This window comes from Gobio gobio (genome assembly GCF_949357685.1).
Source record: "Gobio gobio genome assembly, chromosome: 10".
In the NCBI taxonomy this organism is placed as follows: domain Eukaryota; kingdom Metazoa; phylum Chordata; class Actinopteri; order Cypriniformes; family Gobionidae; genus Gobio; species Gobio gobio.
The window spans coordinates 36,711,513-36,728,049 of NC_137116.1; the positions used below are offsets into that span (position 1 = coordinate 36,711,513).

The 16,537-nt window shown below is 38.4% G+C and overlaps 1 protein-coding gene across 2 annotated transcripts in view; it reads left to right on the forward strand.

Moving 5' to 3' along the window:
* Window positions 1-16,537, forward strand: part of aopep (aminopeptidase O (putative)) — a 104,295-nt gene that overhangs the window by 5,648 nt on the left and 82,110 nt on the right. Inside the window, exons 2-5 of one of the 2 annotated variants that reach the window (XM_079827336.1) lie at window positions 3,018-3,803; window positions 5,626-5,792; window positions 5,900-6,044; window positions 8,044-8,310. In XM_079827336.1, the coding sequence (XP_079683462.1) occupies window positions 3,064-3,803; window positions 5,626-5,792; window positions 5,900-6,044; window positions 8,044-8,310 (1,319 nt within the window). In that variant the 5' untranslated portion in view covers window positions 3,018-3,063. Of the gene's footprint in view, window positions 1-2,902; window positions 3,804-5,625; window positions 5,793-5,899; window positions 6,045-8,043; window positions 8,311-16,537 lie in introns of both variants that reach the window. The other variant, XM_079827335.1, reaches the window with a different exon arrangement.

Consider the following 16,537-nt stretch of genomic DNA (forward strand, 5'->3'; position numbering starts at 1 on the left):
CTTTTCAATGAATTCCTATGAAAGTTTAGCTTCCATAGGCATGAGCTGATAACGCGCCAGACTGGACACGCGGCGTGAATGACCGCCGCGCTTACCTCAGCTCGGCTCAGCTCTTCGCTCTCGTGATGAATGAAATCTGACTCCTGCTGCGTCTGTGCTGTGACTTTCGTTCGGTTCACTCACACTTTATTGAAAAGACATGTTCAGTTTTTAATTGTAGTGTCTGGTTTCTAACTGAACAAAATTATTTTATTACTATAAATATCAAAATGACGGTGGTGGCAGTGTTATGGTTGGCAAGTGATAACCAGTGGCCGTGGCTTTGGGAGTGGCCTCATAGGGCAGTGAAGCAAGTGCATTCTGGGAGTTGTTGTCTTTCATCCACATGAGACAAAAATAAATTTTCTGTCTTTTCTCAGTCTGGAAGGCACCAAATTCAAAGATAATTTCAAATTTCTACTATATAAATGACCCAGTTTAAATACACATTCATCTTCCCAGCATAGCTGTCAACATTGAACATTGAAAATAAGGGAGATTTCCCGGAATCCATCCACAAAATAAGGGATTTTTTTTACACGATTCTTACCCACAAACTTAAAAAAAAGAGTCTAAAGAGTTTATAACTACACAAAATATTTTGATTTTGGCCGTCAGCGTCCTGATCCATCATTGCACATCACACTCATCTACTCTACTCTCCTTGAAGTTCACTTCCTGCTACTTTTTCCCTCTTCCTCCCGCCCGCCGCTGCAACTGTCTTCTTCTTCTTCGAAGGTTCACCGTTTCGGTGTGGTTCAGTATTTGCTATGTTCAGGGAAAAAAAGACTACTGTCAAATAAAAAAAAAGAAAATAATAAGAACAAATCATTTAAATACAAGCAGCAGCACAAATAAATACTATCGAGCAAAGATACTAATAAAATAAACTATACTTTTCAGGTACGTCTAACATTAGTTTTCAGGTACAGAAATTGATCAAATGTAAAATAGCATTGCATATTTGACTGTATAAATTAAAGATTAATCCTATTAAACTTACAAAAGCTATTCAATCAAGAGCAGTGAGTGATGCCCTTGTCTTTTGTTTGACATTAAACAGACAGCAGTAAAGGCTACTGCCCCTTTAAGACCTCGGATATGCGTTGTCTTTTCTGGACTGTATAAAGCTTACTTAAGCCATATACAGACTATGTCTGCTAGAATACTCATCAATATGGACATGTTGACATACTTTTTGCGTGAGTTTGTCCGTTCAAGAGCAAGACTTGAAAGAGAACTCAATATTTGCGCGCTGAGAGACGTGTGCGCGCTCTCGGATGAGTGCACAGACACATTTTCTCACAGTGCGCGCGACTTCTTATTCGCGTCTTCTGGCACTAAACCAGATAGTTGCGTGTTCTGAGTTAACACAATCAGAACGTAAAAATACGGGATATTTTACGGGAAAATACTAAAACGGGAAGACAGCGGGAAAAGAGATAAAATACGTGAGAAACCCGGAAAAAACGGGAGGGTTGACAGCGCTGAAGTACCCCTTTAAAAGAGAATTAACAAATCACAGATTATGGATTTTATTGCATTTTACCAAATTTGGTGTTGTACATTTTTTCTACTTCAATAATACGTTTTACTCAGATTTACGTCACAATATAGAATAAAAGATCTGTAACTACTGTCATTTTATCGCAACTTTAAACAGGAATTTGGAAGTCACTGTGTTTTAATGTAAAATGTAAGTTGCTTAAAAATTGCTATATTTGGACCAGCTTTGTTGTTGGATTTGTCAAGCACAACACATCCTTTTAATATGGCGTAATAGAAAACACAAAAGTAATGTTAACTAATAACTTCAGACTATATATTAAATTGTCCATTATAAAAACCCACTGTGACTCAAAAACCTTCCACGTTTTAGGGCTACATATGTACTTAGAATCTCTAAGGAAGATATCCAAAATGTGCAGTGCTGGGGTACTCCAGAATTGAGAACAACTGAAAGAATGAATATGAATGGATTGCCTAGTCATCACCCAGAAAGTAGTATTTATCTTAAGGGTTATTTACAGTGTTTGATGGAAGTGTCTATAAGTGAGTGATTTAATACCTAATTATGGGCCTCTGGTTGTAAATTGTCACTTTAAGCACCACTTACAGTATTAAATTTCCCCATTGCACCGAAAGAGAACAAGTGTACACTTCAAAAGTCTGAGGGGAGCCTACTCTTTAAATTTCAGCTCAGTTACAAGACATTCCTCTTGTTCTTAGGAAAAACCTTTATTTTGATAGTTCACAAAGCATAAACCTTTTTCACCCATCATCAAGGTTTTAGTTTAAGTTATGTATGTGTGTAGTAGTGAAAAGTGTTTATTTTGTTGCTGTAACTGTTCACCATTTGTTTTAATTTATGGTATTTTTAATCACAGTAAAATCTGCCATTATAATTTTTTTTAAAATTCCATTTACAACATTTTTCAAAATATCTTATTTTATGTTCCTTAAAAGAAAATCAGATTTGGAACGACATGAGTGAGTTTTGACAGAATATTTGGGCGATCTGTCCCTTTAAATAATCCTGTGGCAAGACCTTTTTAATGTCAATTAAATGTTCTTTTAAAAATGTTCCCGTTAATATGAGGTTATAAAACTGTATGCATTATAATAATTATATAAGAAAATATTGTTCAAAATAGTTTTTAAAAGTATAGCGTGTCACACTGCTTGAAATTTCATGTCAACCACCCATGTAATTATTTAGGATATTACTGAATAATAGAATGTACGATGGGGCCTGGGGATGTTTATGCTATTCAAAAGGTTTATCTTAGGTAATGGTGAGATTGTATATTTACCTTAAATAGATTCATTTAAGTAATATTTTCTTTAACATTTATAATTACAGGCTATTAAATGCCTCAGGACCAGATGCAGACTCAGTAACGAGTGGAATTTGTGTGAGAGCCCAAATTATTTTTACAAATGGCATTCTGTTTACATTATTTCTAATGATATTTCAGTCTGGTTTCAAGATCTGTTCCTGCCTAAAGAACATCCCCATCAGAAATGGAAAATAACCCTGATGTTGATCTGGATCCTAATAAAGATGACCTGCCCTTGCGGGCTAACACCAACCATATGCTCGTCCGACACTATGTGCTTGACCTCACTGTTCACTTTCAAAGGAAGGTCATTGGTGGCAGCATTGTTCTGTTTCTGGAGCCCGGTATTGGTTCCTATAAACAAGGTGAACCGGGATCTGTATCAAAAACAGAGGTGCAAAACATATCTCAGGTGTCATCTAAACATGACGCAAGTTCTCCCATCACACCTGAGCCAAATGAGGTGATGCCCCCTGAGGAACCATCATGTTTGAGTGGAGGAAATGATGTCAGTAATGTCTTTTGGGGTGATGAGAGTGAAGAATTCACCTTGGTGCTGGATTGCTGTGACCTGATGGTGTCAAAAGTGGAAGAGGTGGATGTAACCACAGTACCTAATTTAAAGAAACTTGACGTAGACCACCGGTGTGCAAATGCAGTTCATCCTTCATCCAGTCTGGTACAGAGGATGGTCTCTATGCCTTCAGCCTGCTGGAGATCGCAGCATGAGCTATACCTTCAGTGCAGCCGTTCCCCTGCTGTCCTAAATGCACATCCTCTCCGGTTCCACATGGACCGGTGGAGTCTTCAGATCAGGAAGAAAGGGGTTTGCTCCCCTCATGATTTCCCATCTGCTGTCAGAGTCTGGTTTGAAACTAAGCCCACAGGTGGTTCTGTGAGGTGGACAAAAGACCAGGATGGCAGGTATCAACCATGTTTATATTTACAACAACTAGGCCTGGGTATTCATAAAGATTCGAAGACTATATATCAAATTAATTTAGACATTTATATGTCCTGTTTGCAGGAAAAAGTACTTCACTTAAAGGGTTAGTTCACCCAAAAATGAAAATTAGCCCATGATTTAGTCACCCTCAATTCATCCTAGGTGTATATGACATTCTTCTTTAAGATTAATAAAAAAAGAGTTATATTAAAAAGTCCTGGCTAATCCAAGCATTATAATGGCAGTGAATTGTTGTTTCATTTTTGAAGTCTGTAAAAGTGTATATATCCATCATATAACTGCTCCACATGGCTACAGGGGGTTAATAAAGGCATTCTAAAGCGAAGTGGCGTGTTTGTGTAAGAAAAATATCCATATTTAAAACTTTATAGACTAAAATAACTAGCTTCCGGTGGATCGCTGTACGCATCGATTTACAGCGAAAGAGTAACTAACCCCTGACCCTTCAGCCTTTGACGCATGCGTATTGAACAAAACAAAACACTGGTCATGAATTAGAGTCTAAAACGAGAATTTTTAAAGAGAAATGGTGGAGGATTTCAATATAAGAGTAGAGGGGCTTGAGTTTGTTGCCCAGTCCTATCTGCGAGAGGCGTCAAAGCTTGCAATGCTCCTGTACATCACGTCAGGGGATACTCTTGTCGCAAGTCGAATTGCATGCGGCTTTCCACCGGAAGTAAGTCATTTTAGTCTGTACAGTTTTAAATATGGATATTTTTCTTGCTCAAACGCATCACTTCGCTTCAGAAGGCCTTTGTTAACCACCCGGAGCCGTGTGGAACAGTTATATGATGGATAGATGCACTTTTGTGGATTTTAAAAAACAAAACAACAAGTCACAGCCATTATAAAGCTTGGAAGAGCCACAACATTTTTAATATAACTTATATTTTATTCGTCTGAAAGAAGAATGTCATATACAATGTCATATTCAATGTCCAAGGAGTACTTGAGGGTGAGTTAATCATGGGGTCATTCTTCTTTCAGATGAATAAAATCGGACTTACATTAAAAAAAGTCCAGGCTAATCCAAGCATTATAATTGCAGTAATAGTTGCTCTGTTTTTGAAGTCCATAAAAAAGTGCTCCTGTCCATCGAATAACGTGCTCCATGCGGCTCCGGGGTGTAAATAAAGGCCTTCTTAAGCGAATCGATGCGTAAGAAAAATTTCCAGCCAAAATTTCTGTGGAAAAGGGTTGAATGTTGAAAGTGAAACTCAAGATGCGTACGTGACGTCATGAAGAGCGTACCTGGTCGCGTTACTCTTTCGATCTGTAGAGGACCTTTCAACACTTTTTCCATAAATTGAACACGGAAAGCGGTCGGTCGAAACATTACTTTATAAAGTTTTAAATATGGATATTTTTCTTACACAAACGCATCGATTTGCTTCAGAAGGCCTTTATTAACAACCCGGAGCCGCGTGGACCAAGTTATTTGACGGACAGATGCAGAGCAGTTGTTTGCTGTTCAACCAGCAAAAGTGTTTTCTCTGTATTAGTTGGTCTTAAGAACCAATTTTATCTTCTCACATTAAAATCGAACTGCAAGTGTGGGCAATATGACTAATTTGGCCTGAGACTTCAGAGATTGAGCATCTCTGAAAATCACTATAGGAAACGCTGGCATAGAGTAAAGGCCCATTCATTGAATTTTAAGAATCAACATTGTTCAAATGAAGATCATGATTAATAAGAAAGTCTAGCTATATTTTTACCCATCCCTACCCACTAAACTATATCCAGGATATGCTGTGATGCCACATCTTTATCGTTTAGATGCTGTGTATATACTATGGGCTCACCCATCAACAACCGAGCCCTCTTTCCGTGCCAGGAGCCACCTGTTGCCATGTCAACGTGGCAAGCATTCGTGAGAGCTCTGTGCGATTACACTGTTCTAATGAGTGGTGAAAATCAAGCCTTTCCTAAGCCTGTGGAGACGGGTACAGTTGAAACTCTAACTCAGCAGTTCATAATCACAAGAGGTGTAATTTAAAGCAATAATTTTACAATGAAAAAAATGCTGTTGTCTTTTCGCTACTCCATTCAGGTTTTCTACAGTGGGATTATTATGTTACGATGCCAATGCCAGCATCTACCTTTACCATAGCAGTAGGGCAATGGCTAGAGGCTGGAGTAAACGTTCCCAACTTTGAGGTGAAAAAGACAGACGAAACGTGTGTCAAAGTACCCAGGTATGTTGTTCATGTGACTAAATGTAAGTCTAGATACAAATATGGACTTTTCAGACTTCATTTAAACTTTTTTTTTTGAGATTTTGGAGATCTTGGGTGTATTATTTTGGCAAATTTGACAGTTTTAAGATTCGAATATCTCCCAGTGACATTGATTTTTTTTATTCAATGCCACAAGAACAAAAGATATTACATAGTCAAATATTTACAACATTAAAGGGATCGTTCACCCAAAAATGAAAATTCTGTCATCATCATTTACTTACCTTCATGTCCTGAAAGACTTTTATTCATCGGAACACAAATGAAGATATTTTTTAATAAATTCTGAGCTATTTCTGTCCCTCCATTGACAGTCTATGCTCCTACTATTCATCTCTTTCATAAAGAGATCGTAAAACTAATCCATATGAATTTAGCAGTTTAATACACATTTTCTGAAGAGACATGATCGCTTTGTAATGAACAGATACAATTTATTGACATATAAACATTGATCGGCACACATAAACAGAAACTCAACCACTCATGATTGACGCGCAAGAACCTCATTGCAAGCTCAAACTTGCTGCGTAACACACAAGAATGAACCTCATTCAGGGTGAGTAAATGATGAAAGAGTGGTCATTTTTGGGCGAACTATCCCAGTTTAAAGCACATTAAATGAACAACGTTAAATTAACAAAAGAGTGCTTTTAAATAGGACTGGGCAATATGGCCAGAAATGATCATAATATTTTTTTACCAATTAATGGGGAAGGAAATTCTTTGAATTGAATGAATGTAAACATGTAAACCTTTTTGTTCATAATTAAACTCCACAGTAGCTACCTTTTATACCTTTTATCTATTTTAATTTTGCCCTAAATTCTGTTTTCCATTCAATGTTTTCTGTGTCTTATTATTTAATACAAATAAACTTGAACAATTTAATCAAGCTTTTAAAATGTAATCAAATGAAAATATAATTATTTTACAACAAAACATTGCATTTTTATTTTTTTATCAAGTAAGACATAGATTTTAAACATGGATGAACAAATATATTGGTTGTGTAATGTTCCTTAAATATAATAATTATATTAGAATTAGTTATATTATATTATTATTAGTACACAGTGTATATTTCTGTCATCATTTCTTGAAGTTAAACCGAACTTTTATTTTGACGGTTTGTCGTGACTCGTGATGATCTTTAGTATCAGGTTCAGTGTGTATTATTTTGAAGGTAGTTTTTCTCAAATTAAACGCTGAAAAGCTTGAGAAGTGACTCTCAAAGAAGCTTTGGAGATGAAGTTCATGTGAATGTCTTCATATATTGAGACCGCAGACGCTGAAAACACCACAAGCGACACGTGTGTGAGTTTGTGTATCATATTTAACGGCGCCATTTAACGTTACTAGACAGGACACGCAGAAATCGCTTATTCGAGACATGCACTGACTGGTTGTTGTTGCATTTCTGGTGTGTGATAGGCTGTTAGATTAATCCATATGGAGTGAAAATGTCCAGAGCTTTATCGATGTACATTTCATTGCGATCTCGATATCATTTATCACATGCTTATGGTATATTCCTTATAAAATACATATGGAAAAAGTTTTTTTTTTTTTTTTTTTTTACATTCCAAAATGTCCTTTTGAAAATACAATACACACATTTCTGTCATACACCCCAGTTTTCTGGTATTTGGTATGTTATTTATAGGTTTCTAAATACTTCCAAAATAACCTTGAGTAAAAACAATGATACAGAATAGTTTATTTTTTATTTTTTATGTAGTGATATTTACATATTGCATTGCTAATGGTCTTCTTTTTACATCTATCTGCAAACTGAATTGTGATCGGTCGTCTTGGGTTCCTTGCATGTACCTTTACAGTATGCATTGACTCTGCGTTCATTCTTGATTACTGTATGCTGAATCAAAACCTACAACCAATGTTACTGTTTATAGTGTATTCTGCATTAATATTTGCATATTTCTCTGTATTGCAGTCTTTCTTTGGATAGTGCTGATCAGCAATATGTTTGCTCCCACATGGATTATCCCTGTCGCTTCATGCTCAGCGCTGCTAGGGCACAGACTGTTATTCCTCACCGGTTATTTGCCCCACCCTGCCACCTGCCAAAGGCAAAGGACATGGTTCTACCCCTACTGCCTCTCTGTCTGACTGCAGCCCACTCTGTTCTTGGTGTCCATCCATTCTCACGTCTAGATGTGCTCATTGTTCCCTCAGGGTTCTCCAGTCTGGGCATGGCCAGGTAAATGCGGCATTTATCTCAAATATGATTCTGGAATAATAATATTTAGTTTGATCTGTAGTGTGCAGCCATCATAAATAATGTCTAGAGGTGGAACTGAACTGATCCATTTTATCCCTTGTTTGGCTACTTTAAGTAATATGGGATTTGTAAATCATGACATTCCTTTCTTTCATCCTTGGAATGCAAAAGGAGAATCTTCTGTGCTATTAAAATCAATAAATACTGAAACTTTCAAAACGTACACAAAAAAAGGACGAAATGCTCTATAAATCATATATCATAAATGTGGTCCATAAAATTCATGTATTTTATGCCAAGTCTTATGAAGCTTTTTGGTGCATTGTATTCTTTTCATCAGTATTGCATGGAAAACAGTGACCAGGGGCCTCATTTATAAACGTTGCGTACGCACAAAAGAAGGTGTACGCCGCTCTCTACGCAATAATTGGTATTTATAAAAAGCAAACTTGACGGGAAAATGTGCGGTCCTTCACGCAAGCTCTGACCCAGGCACAAAAACGGGTGAAATGAGAAATGGCGACACCGTCGGCAGATGGAAGAAACACGTGAAAGTGTGTGAAACTGTAGAACGTTGTGTAAAAGAAATGGCTATACTGCCTCTCATAAATAACATGAAAGCTTCACAAAGCAAGTCTTACAATTAACAGCCTACACGAACACCCGTTTGATCGATCTGCAGTGTAAAACAAACAAATATTACAATAGAAATGCAAATTAACACATATTTGCAAAAAGAAAAGTGAAATATGTTCTGCAATAATATTGGCATGTTATGCAATTCATCCTCATAAATAATATGGTAAACAGAACGAAATAATGTAGCCTACAAAACTGATATTCTCGTCAATGTGTCCGTCTGGCGGAGCAGATATAGATGCAATTAGATAGACAGATAGATAATTAGGGAGATATATAGATAGATTTATTTATTAATTGTCTGCTGGGGAAGTTGTTTTCATAGTTAAAATGTATTCATCAGCTACGGAATCATAGTATTCATGCATATGCCTTTAGTTTGTTTTACTTTTGATAAAATAACGTATGACGTATGTCTCAACCATTCAGAAAACTGCAAGAAATTACATTTGCACTGAACTATTTCCCATTTCCACGTAGATAATAGGGATAGGGATTAATAGGGATTCCCCAATAATTGCCGCCAGTCTCTCATCAAGAGGGGTCAGCTCCGGTGTCCCCTTTCCCCCACCCGTGGCAGACACACTCTGGCGATGGAGCGCTAGACGCTTTTTTGCCTCGACTTTGATGTCCGACCATTTCTTTTTTAGTTCGGCCATGGTCCGAGGTTGTGAGGCTACAGCATTTACGGCGTCTGCAACCTTTTGCCACTCAAGTGCCTTTTTGGCATTAGTAATGCCCACACTGTGCCCTCCAAACAAAATTGTTCTCCTCTTTTCCACCTCACCAACGATAACTTCTACTTCACATTGAGTGAAGTTACGTTTTTTTGATTTCCTCTCTGTGTTTGCCATGATTTCGCAAATTATGAATATTAACTTGTGGGCGTTTCACAGACTATTTATGGGCAACTATGGGCGTGACATGAAGCCGCAAAAGCTGCGCTACATTTAGAATTGATTGTGATTTATTAAGGGAAAACAGCGTAGGAATGTGCGTGCGCACGGTTTTATAAATCCAAATATTTCTGTGCGTACGCACGTCCTATGTTTCATCCACACGCCACTTCTGACGCAAATCCAACGCAAATTTTTATAAATGAGGCCCCAGGGCATTTTTCAACATTTCTCCTTATGTGTTTCATGGAAAAATGAAAGTCATACAGATTTGAAACAATATGGGAATGATTACAATTTTAATTGTTTGTTTAAACATGTTTTCACCACATCATTTCAGTTATTTTTCAGTTAAAATTGAACTCGCATCACTGGTTTTCACACTCCCTCTCAGTTTCATGTTAATTAACAGTTCATTAATCAGTATATCATCAACAGTGGTAAACTACTAAACCACTATCCTGTCTTATTTAGCTATTCCCACTGATTCCTTTTGGGTATTGCCCTCCAGCATGCCACAGTTTTTTAAATTGACCGATTTAAATGTTCTTTTTGGCTAACCATGCTGTTTGTTTAGTCGTCTGGGTGGCATTAGGTGGTGAGAACCTGTTGGATCTGTTTAAATGGCTGCAGTGAAACTCATTTTCCTCACACTGGCCAGGAAGGTCACTGTTCGGGAAATGCTCAATGAACCGTATGTGTGCACTGTTTTTTGTTTGAGTTTATAGTATACCAAGCTTCATGTTTTCTTGAAATCAATCCTTATCTATAGTTTGATATGGAATTTCAGGCAATGTGCAATTTCCAGTGAAGCAGTCACTTTGGATATAAGCAAACTCTACTAAGAATTTGGCTACGATTTAAGTAAACTTACTCAGGGTGACCACAGGTCTTCCCGTATTTCCCGACATCTCCCTCTCCAGGAATAAGTATTCCACAGGATATGAGGTCATTACCCAGTGCCCCAGGCTGGTTCCAGCCATTCATAGAGAGAAAATGTCACATTCTAATTAGCACTGGGCATGCATCTTAACAGCGGTCACTCCTCTGTTTTTCTTTTCCTGAATTAGGTACTCCCTTTCTGCTTGAGCTAATGTGAAGCACAGGGCTCAGGACTGCAGGTTTTTTTTGGTCTGGAGAGTATTTAGTTGCCTCACCGTTTATTACAGCTTGGTTTTATTAGCCTCCTTGCAAAAACTGCCAATGGATGACAGAAATATGTCTGTGTGCAAGAGAAACGGATACTTGTACTCCCTGTCCTTTGCCCTGAACGGATCACAGCAGGAGCCAGCCGGCCGCCCCTTCTCTAGGGAATGGTACAGTCTTCCAGGCCTTTCTTGAAGCCCAAATCAGAGCGAAAAAGAGTGATCAACAAAGTACATTCGGGGGCCAGGAGAGGGGCACTTTGAGATGCCGATCCCCCAGGATGTGGGAGAGGATGTGTGGATTATTTCCAGCAACAAAAGCCATTCGCTCCTGGAACCACTTCAGAGACAGGAGCTGTTTAATCTGAAAATTGGGAAGTATGTGGGCCCAAATCCTTGGGGCCAAGCCAATATCTGCTTTTATATCATGCTTGTTCATTTGCAGCTGGGGCTTTGGACATAGAAGTGGTGCTGCTGGTGGTTCTCTGGAGGGAAGGAAGTCAAGATTAAGAAGTCAAGAAAGGCCAGGCCTGATAGTGTGCGCTGTGCTTCCTCCCAAATACCCGAATGACTGCTGTCCCAGTGCAAAAAAAACAGCAATCCCTCCGGGACGTTATTCTTGGCTCGACTCCTCTGAATCTGATTCGTGAAGTCCCAGAATCTGATGACAGGCTTTTTGAAGCTTGAGGAAATATTACTGCGAGGAACATCATCACACTTCCATCCTGTGTATTGCTGACCGATCACGTAGGGAAGTTTCTAGGTTGTGGCGGCTACAAGGTGATGACGTTAACACAAGATGCTCGTATCTTCCGATCTTCAGAGGAAGGGCACAGCACTTTCCTCAACTTTGAAGGCGCTCACTTTCTGTCCCTTAACACCTCTTTTACGCCACAGCAGGACATAGTTGGAATGCTTCGTGTGCCAGATGTGCAAATATGGGCATTGGCTGCTTTTCTGCAAAACTGAGGGCTTCTACAGCTCAGCGTGGGAAAACACAATGAAATCTGTTTTCTCTATGTCAATGATGTAAGGTGTTTAGTGACAGTAGGTGGGTAATAGCTTTATTTACTGGTGTCTTTTATGTAGAATGCAAAGCTGTATTGTTGCAGCTGCCTAAGTATGTATTAAGTCATCGATGGATTGTTGCTGTATGTTAAGACAAACACACCACCACCACCAGTAGTGCTTTTGGGAGAGATTCAAATATGTCCACGTAAATTATTTGTAGAGAGACAGGTTAAAGGAATTCTGTGATGTTCCTGCTCAATATTATGTATCCAGACGTTCTCATGAGTAATTGCCAACCTACTTGAAGTGCATTTTGTGTACTTTTACACTGTATAAATAGCTCATCTCGGTCAATTACTTAGCAATTACTCTGCTGCTGAGACTAGCATTTGACCTTATATAGCCTGTTAGCGCCGTCTGAACTCTGGGGCGGTCTGGACTGGCACACAAGGAGAGTCATCGGAAGAGAGAGAGTGGGATATGCAGAAACATGCCTTAAAAATCTCACTTGCTCTTCACCGTTTAAAGGAATATTCCGGGTTCAATACAACTTAAGCTCAATTTACAGGGCATGTGGCTTTTACTAAGTTGAATACCACAAAAATGTATTTAAACCTTTTTGATGCACTTACAATGGAAGTGAATGGCCCAATCCATGAACATTAAAAAATACTTGGCAAATGGCACTCTTCATATGCACTTTTGGTCTTGTGGATTTAGAATGGCTGCCGCTTGTCTGTTTAGTCCATGAGACCGTATGGGTGTCCCATTTTTCATTTTAGGATTCAGAAGGGTGCTCGTGAACGCCCTCTTTGCGGTCGATATGCGCCCTCAACGTGCACTTTTGCTGAGCCCGCACTAGTGCAAGCTCCGCAGCAAACTTCCCGAAAGTCAAAGTGCCGTTACGTCATGAATGTGCAGACTCGTAGGAAGACCGCAAGTGTTTTGGTGCCATTTGGGACAGTTCGTAACTCCTGTCTTAGGAGTATAGCCACAAGATGTACAGCTCTGGAAAAAATTAAGAGACCATTTAACATTGATTTCTGAACCTGGAGTGGTCTCTTAATTTTTTCCAGAGTTGTAGATATGTGTGTTAACATGAATTTAGTGTGGGGAATGGCTTACCTTTTTTGCGTTAAGTTATATCCAATTGTATAATTTTGCTGCCATGATGTAAGTCTTACAAACCTAAAAAACTGTAGAAATTATTATTTTTTAACAACTTAACAGCTTTACTTTACAACTTTACTGAAAAAAAACAATAATGTAAGTGGTTATATATTAACTTTACATTTCTGCTTTTAAATCCACCAACAATTTTCTCCATTCACTTCCAAACAAGTGCCTCAGATTAACCTACTATGGGTAAAATAATTGTATGCCACAAATCCCCTTCGTTGTGCTTCACTTGTATTGAACCTGAAGTATTCCAAAAAAAAGTTAAAATTGTCACACATCTGTCATCCCACTGTATATGAGTGAATTATGTGCTCCATCTGGATTTGAGCAGTTTTGGGGACAAAAATGCTTTTCAGGTTGACTATTTATTGGAGGAAAGAGCAGGTGGTATGTTCTGCCCAGATAGTTGGAGACCTTCAGCCTGGGGGCGAACTAGTCTTCATATTTCACCACCTGAACAGGTAGTCAGCAATTGCACAGAAGGAATAAAGAAGAAGTTTGTTTCCAGAGGTGCTGTGTTTGCTGTTCAAGAGCTGTGCTCATACACACTTTTAGTACGCAGAGTAGGACAAAGTGATTTTGGTATTCAGCGCAGTTATGATGATTATGTAAACTCTCCAAAGATTAACAATATACATTTTTTTTCCCAGTTTTATTAATATGCACCACCCACATACGGCAAATTTGGGATTCAAAATGTTTAAGGGCGAATTAATCATCCTTCATACGTTCTGACTCACCAGAGTATGTTAGATTACAACACCATGAAATAAATTATTGGATTTTGGATTTCTGAATAACACAGACGTTATGTGGACTGAGGGTAATCTAAAAAGCAAAAACATTATTTAAATGTAGGCTCACATTTTAATGTCGGCGAGATTGTGGCTGCTTGAAATGCTTTCATTATAATCAGACTGCCTCTGCCTTTGGTTGTCGAAATTAGTTTGGGCCTATTCAAAAATTATATGATTTTTCTTTTTACATAAAGGGAAGGTCTGATTAGATTTTCTGATTGGGCCACACATGAATGTCCCAAACAATGAAGTAGTGCCACTTTTCAGCATTTTCTTCGGTTTGTAATTGGAGACTCTGGCTCAGGTTTGTAGGGTTTTTTTGTGGTGTTTTAGGTTTTTAAGTGTTTACAGGAAATACTTAACTCATTGTAATATCTATCTAATACCAAACTCATTTCTTTGCTGACGTGCTCTTCCTTTAGCCTTAATATGCCCATATGGGGAAAGGAAAGTGGAGTCCCATGGGTGCGGAGCGTAATGTGGACGACGGATGTGAAGCTTTTGGAATGTGCTGGACTAGCCAAGGAGCTCGGGAGGCTGAGATAACACCACTTAAATAGCCCTTTCTTTCTCTCGCTCTTTCTTCTCGTTCTCTCTCTCTCTCTCTCTCTCTCTCTCTCTCTCTCTCTCTCTCTCTCTCTCTCTCTCTCTCTCTCTCTCTCTCTCTCTCTCTCTCGCTTTACTTTCTTGTTTCACTCCTCTCTGACTGCTGAGTAACCTAAGAAGTGTGTGACAGAGAGCATCTTTCAGACCAGGGGGACTTTGGCACGAAAGATGGCTGTTAATCAAATTGTCAAGGATGAGATGTTTTTCTCTGCCGAGAGTCCAAAGAGAGGGTTTTCTGTCCCTCCTTTTGGCTGTGTTTGCAAAAAAGCCACCGTGAGCGAAAGAATTTAGAGCATGCCTGCACCTGGAGGACAGGGAAACATGTTTAAAAGGCAGACATATTTCTAGATTTTTGTCTTTATTAGGCTGTTTTGAATTCATTAGGTGCTTTTTCACTTTCCTGATCTCCCCGCCTGGATCCATGAGTGCTGCAAATCCCCTCGTCTTTCTTTAAATGTAAATAAGCAGCATCCGATTTAGAAAGCAGGTTGTTATTAGTACTACATTCCTGCGTTGTTTTCAGGGGTCCATGCTTCCTTGCTTCCTTGCTTTATCGGTCTCATGCTGCAAGTCCAGCCTGAGTCATACCCCTTTTTATCCGCCACGTCTTCATTGACAGGATGATTCCAAAAAACTGTCTTCGTTGGTGTGGATGGAGCCTCTCGCTCCAGTTTCAGACCAGACTCATATTCTCCACTGTAAATGGAGAGCTATATAAGAAAACAAATGGATATTGCTGTGTGGGACAGAACGTGTGTCTAAATGAATCAAATCTGTATGGCATGGAGAGAGTTTATTTGGCCCTGGGGCTGATTTAAGGCAGTAGGAGTGGCGGTAGAGGCTGGTAAACTAGAGCAAAGTGTGAGGTGGGGAGGCATTACCCATCATCCCTGGAGGAGCATCTACCGCACAAAAATCCAGAATGGATGAGCCCATTCAAAGACTGGGCAGATGTCCCTGCTATGTGTATACTGAATCACTTGATGACACTGTAATAGCGCCTGCCATTGCGTTTAATCTGATTCTCCGGGCCAAGAAAGCTGCTTTTCTTCCCCCAGACCTCCGACCAGACACAAATATAACAAATCTAAGCACACAGAATCTTTAGAAGTCTGTTGCAGACTAGGAGAGGGTGTTATTGCTAGATTCAAGCTAATTATCCTACCAGGGGAGTCAGAATTAAAGCTGGAGAGAGATACGCAAAAGCAATTGACACTCTGGTTACCCCATCTAAAGTCATAATATAGCCTTCCTTTTATGTAGACTCTTGTGTCTGTACACATTTGAGAGCACACTAAAATATATTAGTATTATTATTTAAATGAAATATTACATTAAATAATACAAAAACACTTTATGTATTTGATCTTACTTTATTTACGGGATTTTGCTGTTGACCATTGGTGATTAAGTCAAAAATAACTTTTATTTTTTTGTGTTGAACATGCATTCTGTTCTTCTGATAGCCGAATGGCAGTCAGTTGAAAGGTGCTTCATGTTCAACCCTGGTGTGAATAGACCATTCGTTGATTATTTGTTTAGCTTTTTTACATCACATTTTTTGTGGAAAAGTCTGAATAAATTCCTGACAAAAAGATTTATGTTAGCACTTCTACTGAAGAATTGTGCTGTTTTTTTTTTGTTTTTTTTTACAGCCAAAATCATTCACATTAACTTTCTAAAATATTTTTCCAGTGTTATTTTATCATTATATATATATATATCTTTGTATTTTTCTTATTTTAATTTATTTTATTTGTATGCATTTTTTTAGTTAACATTTATTTTATTTCAAGTAACAGAAATGGGTTTTTTTTTGTGTGTTTTTTTTTTTGTTGTCAACTATAATAACCCTGGTTTGCAGGGTTTTAGTTGTGTAATCGGATGCATTTCTGAGTGAAATAAAACATAAAGACATATCTTGGTGAAACAT